Below are 6,925 nucleotides of genomic sequence, written 5' to 3'. Positions count from 1 at the left end.
ATTTGTATATTCAACATCTCCATCGCTATTTTCATTATATACAAGTGCTACTGCTATTTTGATATTTGCATGTTAATCCATGTCAAATAAATACATGTTAATCTCTATCGAATTATGATAACCACAATCCTTTATCAAATATCGGAGATAGCGAAACATGGAGAGAAAAAATAAAAACAAATTAAAAGTCAATCCGGTTTACTAAATGTAAATTAAATGTACTCTAAATAGATCAATCAAGCTTGAGTGTAGAATTATGTAACTTATAACGGTCCATGTGACCTGTTGAAGAAGGGTTACTTATTGGGCTCCACTCCAAATCCCCAACATTTTACGTTAATTGGTAGTTTGTAACTTTATATGAATGAATTAGTTAATTACGTTACTAAACAAAAAGACTTCACAAAATGCGTAAGCTGGTACGTAAGGAATCAAGATGAGTCAAATCACGCACATAGTTTATATTTTAAAATTTTAAATATGATTATAAAAATTGTAATGTTTTTTAATAGAAGAACTTAAAAGTTAAAAGTCGTAAGAACATTTAAACTCTTGACCTAAGCAGTTAATGCGGAAAAATATCGGATATCGGTCAAGGAACGATATCTGAAATATCGGTTATCGCAGTGAGATATCGGTGGGATATCGGTAATTTTAATATCATGTAAAATTTATATATATATATACATATATAACAATTTAACACTAATAATTCAGTATAGTGTCCTACTATTAACAAATTAACATTTTACAAATTGCAAAACACTAACAATCGTAGCAAGTGAGAATTTATTAAGACTTAAAACAAAAACATTGAACACCAAAAGTTGATAATTAAAACTTAAAACACTGATATCGGGAATATCGGTGATATATTAGTTAAATATTAGTCCAATATCGGTCAATATCGTTGATATTATTGGTACCGATAAATGGAACCAATATTCTGACTTATATATCGCCAAGGGACCGATAACCGATATATCACTAATATATCGGTGGTATATTGGTGATATCAACTGCATAGCTCTTGACTCAATAATCAAATAATGAGGTAAATGTTTTTTGTGTATTGTTTTATACAGCCGGGCTGATATAAATAACAGGAATGACAAGTGAAGTAACTATTTATGAGATAATGACTACATAAAAAAAAGAATAATACAAAAATAAGAAACTAGTCTATCTCAAAGTCAAACTTTATTATTAGCCAACATTCGTCATTGAGTTAGATACTTATATCTGTATGCAATATGGATATGGTTAACATACAAACTAAAAAAAAGTGTATTAATTATGTGAATCAAGTAGTGTTATTATATATATAAGAAGTGTAATTATGTAATTACATCATAATTAATTACACTATGCTGTATTTATAATTACACGTCTGCTTGATTCGCACAGTTAGCACGTTAATTACTTTGTATTTGATACAAACTTTGAATATAAGATAGGTTAAATGAGTAAAAGGGCATCCCTTTTGGTGAGAAAGTCTACGCTTATGAGTAGTCGCAACACAATGTCTCGAATAAAATGTAAATCAATATCAAATTGTTTGGTGTGTTGATGAAAGCCATGTTAAGTGTCCAGTATGTAGCATCAATGTTGTCACACTAATTAAAGATAGGCGCACAATTCGTAGTCAACTGCAACTCATACATCAAAGACATCATCCTTCGAATCTCGACATTTGCATGAGTGAGAGCCCGACAATCCGCCCCAGTGCTTCTTGAAACCCCAACTCATAGGTTTAGATCAAGAAAATCATGGTGAGGACTGCTTAAATGTCGATCATCGGGACAATTGGGATGCATAACGCATGTAGAAGAGATAGAGATGATCAACCCATGAGCACTAGTACACATAAGATAATTGATATAACGTAGAAAACGAAGATGACATGATTTTGTCTAATGATGCTTAATTTGACAACTATATCATATTTGGGACTCAAAACATTGGCCCGTACATGATGCTTTTGCCTATTCGTAATATACTTTTTGTAAGTTTGTAATACCATATCTATTTACAACAGGCAATGTAATTTTTTGATTACATGTGTCATGTTGTAAGAAATTCCTTTTCTTTAATACCTAACTGGCCTGAATCTGAAGTGATAAGCTTTTAGTTACATTTAAGTAATCCCACATATCCTTTTAAGTCGTCGTATATTGTAAGTCAACCAATCATTCGTACAAACTAAAAAGATAATGCACTCTCTAACTTAACACTAACGTTAGTCTGTGTGTATGTGTATATATATATGAGTGCTCACACATGACAACATGACAGTACGGAAACACTATTAAATCTTAATTATTTTTTACAGAATGGTGAGCCCTGATCTTCTTTCACTTTCAAATTAGGACTGTAAGAAATAATATGATAATTTAGGTTAATCATTAGTGATTAATGCTGACAGATTAGTATCATATATGAAGGTTTGCTGGTATGCCATATACATGCAGGTTCAGTTAATTATACTGGCTTTATTATTACTTGCATGCATGCTTTCTAATGCTTTGGGTTCAACTAGTCTCTCTAGAATCAATCTCGAGTCAACCACCATTTTTGATGTGACAAAATATGGAGCCAAAGGAGATGGAAAAACCGACGACTCAACGGTAATCATACTATCCAAGTACTTTATATGGCTAGGATCGAACAAGTCAATTTTTTGTCAAGTTATTTATTTAGCTTGAGCTCATTTTAGACAAGTGTTTTTTCATGTTCAAAAACAAAATATATAACCAATTGAGGTATAGTTCTTATCAAGCCTTTTGAGCCTTACTTAATGTGGATATATGAAGCACTTAAATAAATATTGTAAGCTATTTTAACCGAGCTTGAGACTTCATATTTGTAATGAGTTTAGTTTACGAATATTTAAATGTTAAAATGCATATAGTTTGGAGCTATCTGAGTCGAGCTTGATCAGGTAACCATGGTAACTTTGTTGAACTCGGTTTTGCATCATGACTCATATATACTATGAATATATACAGGCGTTTATGAGTGCATGGAAAGCGGCATGCCAATCACAACTGAATGATAGGAGTATATTAGTTATACCGGCAATGAAAACATTCTTGTTGAAGCCAATTTCTTTTAGTGGCCCGTGCAAGCTCTCCAGTGTCTATGTTCAGGTACGTACACACACGCGCGATTTTTTTTTGAAAGGGGGGCTAAATGACAAGGATTAATCACTTGGGGGCTGGAAAAATATTTATTTCAAAAGGGGGGTTGCCTCCATTTGTAATGGCGGGGAGTTTTAAAAATATAGGGGTGTCGGAGTTACGTCAGAAAATGTAAAAACTCTCCGCCATTCTTAATGGTGGGGACTGCAAAAGTATCTCCCCTCCCTTTCTAACGGAGGGGAGTTTATAAAAGTTATCTCCCCTCCATTTGTAATGGCGGGGAGTCTATAAAATGTTTTTTTATACAAAAGTTTTGGGTAGTGATGCTACTTTAAAATTTGAAGGTCTGCAAAACTATTTTGTAATATTGTTTTTAAATTTCAGCCATTAAAATCTTGAACCACCTGCTTTGAAGATAGATATGTCTCATGTATGAACCTTATTTTAAAACATCGTTTCATGCGTTGCAAAGTACTCACGTAAAAAAAATTAGTCAAGAAAAAAGTTAGTTAAGAAAATCACGTGTGGCGACTAAAGAATTTACACACGAAGTTTACAAAAAACTGTTTTGTAATATTGTTTTTAAATTTTCAGCTTTTAAAATCTTGAGCCATGAACTTTGTAAGATTAATTTAAATTTAAATTAAAAAGATTCTCCTCCTTTTGCAAACTTCTAGCCGTTACAAATGAAAGGGAGATAACTTTTCCAGACTCCCGTCCGTTAGAAAGGGAGGGGAGATACTTTTGTAGTCCCCGCCATTAAGAATGGAGGGGAGTTCTTACATTCTCTGACATAATTCCGACACCCCTATATTTTTAAAACTCCCCGCCATTAAATGGAGGCAACCCCCCTTTTGAAAAAAAATATTTTTCCAGCCCCCCAAGTGATTAATCCTTGTAATTTAGCCCCCCTTTCAAAAAAAAAATTCCACACACGCATATCTTATCACTACGCTAAGAATCTGACATGTGACGACGAGGTCTATATCGACGACAAATGTCATCGTCACAGGCTCACCTACATCGACGACAAGTCGTGTGCATGGTGTTTCTCATACTTTTTGACGAGTCACACCCTATGTTGTCGACTTGTCATCAATATAGAGATTGACGAATGGTGGGAATATAGGCGCCTTTTTTAACTTGCGCTTACAATTTGTAGTCGCCATAAAAAAAATCTGAGAAATAGTATACCCACGCCCTGTCGTTGCTTCCAGATGCCGACATAGGGACGTGCCATTAATATTGTTATTTACTTTATTTTATTCTCCACTAGATGATACCGCAGGCCCAAACGTTACACCCTATGGCGACGACTTTTCGTCACCATAGAGTTTATTGTGTGTCCTGAGAGACAACTTGTCGTCGAGATAGGTATCTACATCCTACTATATAGATAAAACGTTGTCACATCCCAGAATATGTTGTTTGCCATAAGATTAATTTGTTGTAGTGTGCAATGACTTGACATGGGTAGAAGTTAAAAATGGTAAATAAGGTTATAACAAACCTTTCAACTTTGAGAATTTATTAGGTCAAAGTCAACGTGGAAAACATGAGAGTTTAGTAATGATTTTCAAAGCAAAATATCAAATTATAGTTATTGCATCTTTTGTCCTCATTGTCCCGACCCGTCCTATGACATTTAGAGCACCCCTATAGCTATAAGGTCTAACTAAAAGGTCTAGCCTTTTTTTATTTATTTATTTTTTATTTTTTTTTAAAGAGAAGACTTTTTTTTTCTTTTTTACATAAACGACAACCAACAACTTCTGGTGACCAGTGGTCCACCCTTCTTGTCGCTTTACTTTAGACTATCGATAATGCAAGGTGCTCGTATTATCATTTGCCTAATGCCACATTAGCTGCCCAGTCTCAAAAGTCTTCCTTTGCAACAAGCCATTATCACATGGTCCCTCATCTTCACTCATAAACATCATTTTCTTCTTCTTTTTTAAGCTCTTAGCTTAAGGCTTTCTTCACTATCTCTCAATTACGTGCCCACTTACATATATGAAACATTTAATCAGGTCATGAAACATTGTTGGTCCCACCAAGAAAACCGATTGGATCGGTTATCATATCGATTCATGGCTCTCTTTTTCATTGGTGAACGGTCTTACGGTGAGTGGGAATGGACAAATAAACGGTCAAGGCCCTATTTGGTGGGAAAATGCCTGCATTGGTACTACAACACCAGTAAGTTATCATCTTCATTTTTTTGGTAGCATTGACCATGAAAATTCTTACATACAAATGCTTATTTTTTCAGGGAACAACTTGTCATGCACCAGTGGTAAGCATCCTAATTTCCAAACTTAAAAACACAATAAAACAAAACTCATAATCAATCTGGATGGTACATATATAAGCAACATAAATAAACTCTATTTTGATCAAAATAAATAAGTTGTGATTTAAATTCTACGAACCAGGCCTTAATGTTTAAAAGATGCAACGCCTTGCGACTCAATGGCTTAACACATGTAAACAGTCCACGAGTGCATATCACAATAACCGCTTTTAATGGTGTCGTCGTGTCTAATCTTTGCATCATTGCCCCGGAAACAAGCCCAAACACTGATGGCATTAATGTAGCTAGCTCCACCAATGTAAATATACGCGATTCGATCATAGGAACAGGTAATTTATTTGCTCCCATTTCCGTTTTTGACACAATCATTCACTTAATGTTTTCTTTACACTTATGCCATCATATTGCATTATTGCATAACTAAATATAGGAGACGACTGCATCGCTATTAGTGGAGGTTCATCCAATGTCAAAATAAGCGGTATCACCTGCGGGCCAGGCCATTGAATCAGGTATAGTTAGCATATAAATCCGATAAATATGTATAATTTGGGAAAAATCATTGATTTATTACAGCATGAAGATTTTTAATAGTCTATATTAGGGGTGTGCATGGGTCGGTTTGGGGCGGCTTTGAGTCAAACCCATAACCATAACCGATATGTCGGTTAATGGATAACCATAACCATAGCCAACCCGTTATGACGGTTTTGGTTAACTAGTTTTGTAGGTTATAGTGAGTCGGTTATGGGTCGGTTAACCATAACCAAAAAAATGTAATTGGCCTTAAAGTTTGGTACCGGTTATTACAAAAACCGACATGACATAATCTTACAAAGTATATAATCTATGATATTAATACCAAATATTCAAAAAAAGAATGATATTATATAATCGAACAATGAAATTCAACTTAATTTGATAACAAACGTTGAACCAAAAAACTTTAAATGAAATAATCTAACAATATGTTTAGTGGAGTTAATCCCAAACATATTGTTGGTTAAATAAATGGGTCGATTTGGTTATGGCGGTTTTGGAATTATCTTTAACCAAAACCGACTCGTATTTGGCGGTTATTAAAAATTCATTAACCGACCCACTGGTTATGTCGGTTATTGGTTAAAATCGGTTCGGTTATGGTTCGGTTTAACGGTTTTGGCGGTCAAGTTGCTCACCGCTAGCCTATATCATTTCATGTAGCATTGGGGCCTTGGGGAAAGGAGGAGCTGATGTGGTGGAAAATATACAAGTTCGTAATTGTACATTGCGCCAAACCTTGGCCTGAGTACGAATCAAATCTTGGCAGGTAATTTTGAACCACTTTACACTTCCAATTGAATTCAAAATGAAAAAAAGTTGTATTTAAGGATATACATGTAACATACCACAAATCAATAAGAAAATCAGAATTAGCTTGTTCTAGCCTTATATGACACATTGACACCAACATAATTAACCAATCATTCAG

The 6,925-nt window shown here is 34.3% G+C and overlaps 1 protein-coding gene across 1 annotated transcript; it reads left to right on the top strand.

The window, feature by feature from the left end:
- Positions 1 to 2,465: 2,465 nt before the first annotated feature.
- LOC143606603 (putative polygalacturonase At3g15720) lies at positions 2,466 to 6,743 on the top strand. Its single transcript, XM_077082318.1, has 7 exons — positions 2,466 to 2,627; positions 3,009 to 3,149; positions 5,199 to 5,339; positions 5,413 to 5,436; positions 5,576 to 5,783; positions 5,885 to 5,966; positions 6,658 to 6,743. Exons 1-6 carry the CDS (start codon positions 2,466 to 2,468, stop codon positions 5,959 to 5,961), a joined length of 753 nt encoding a protein of 250 aa, XP_076938433.1. The 3' UTR covers positions 5,962 to 5,966; positions 6,658 to 6,743.
- The last annotated feature ends 182 nt before the right edge of the window (positions 6,744 to 6,925 follow it).

The sequence above is a fragment of the Bidens hawaiensis genome, unplaced genomic scaffold, assembly GCF_021521415.1.
Source record: "Bidens hawaiensis isolate Kalapana, Puna unplaced genomic scaffold, B.hawaiensis_p1.1 tig00075802_1, whole genome shotgun sequence".
NCBI lineage: Eukaryota > Viridiplantae > Streptophyta > Magnoliopsida > Asterales > Asteraceae > Bidens > Bidens hawaiensis.
Note: the sequence above shows the minus strand (reverse complement) of the source record. Positions and strands in the feature narration are given on the sequence as shown.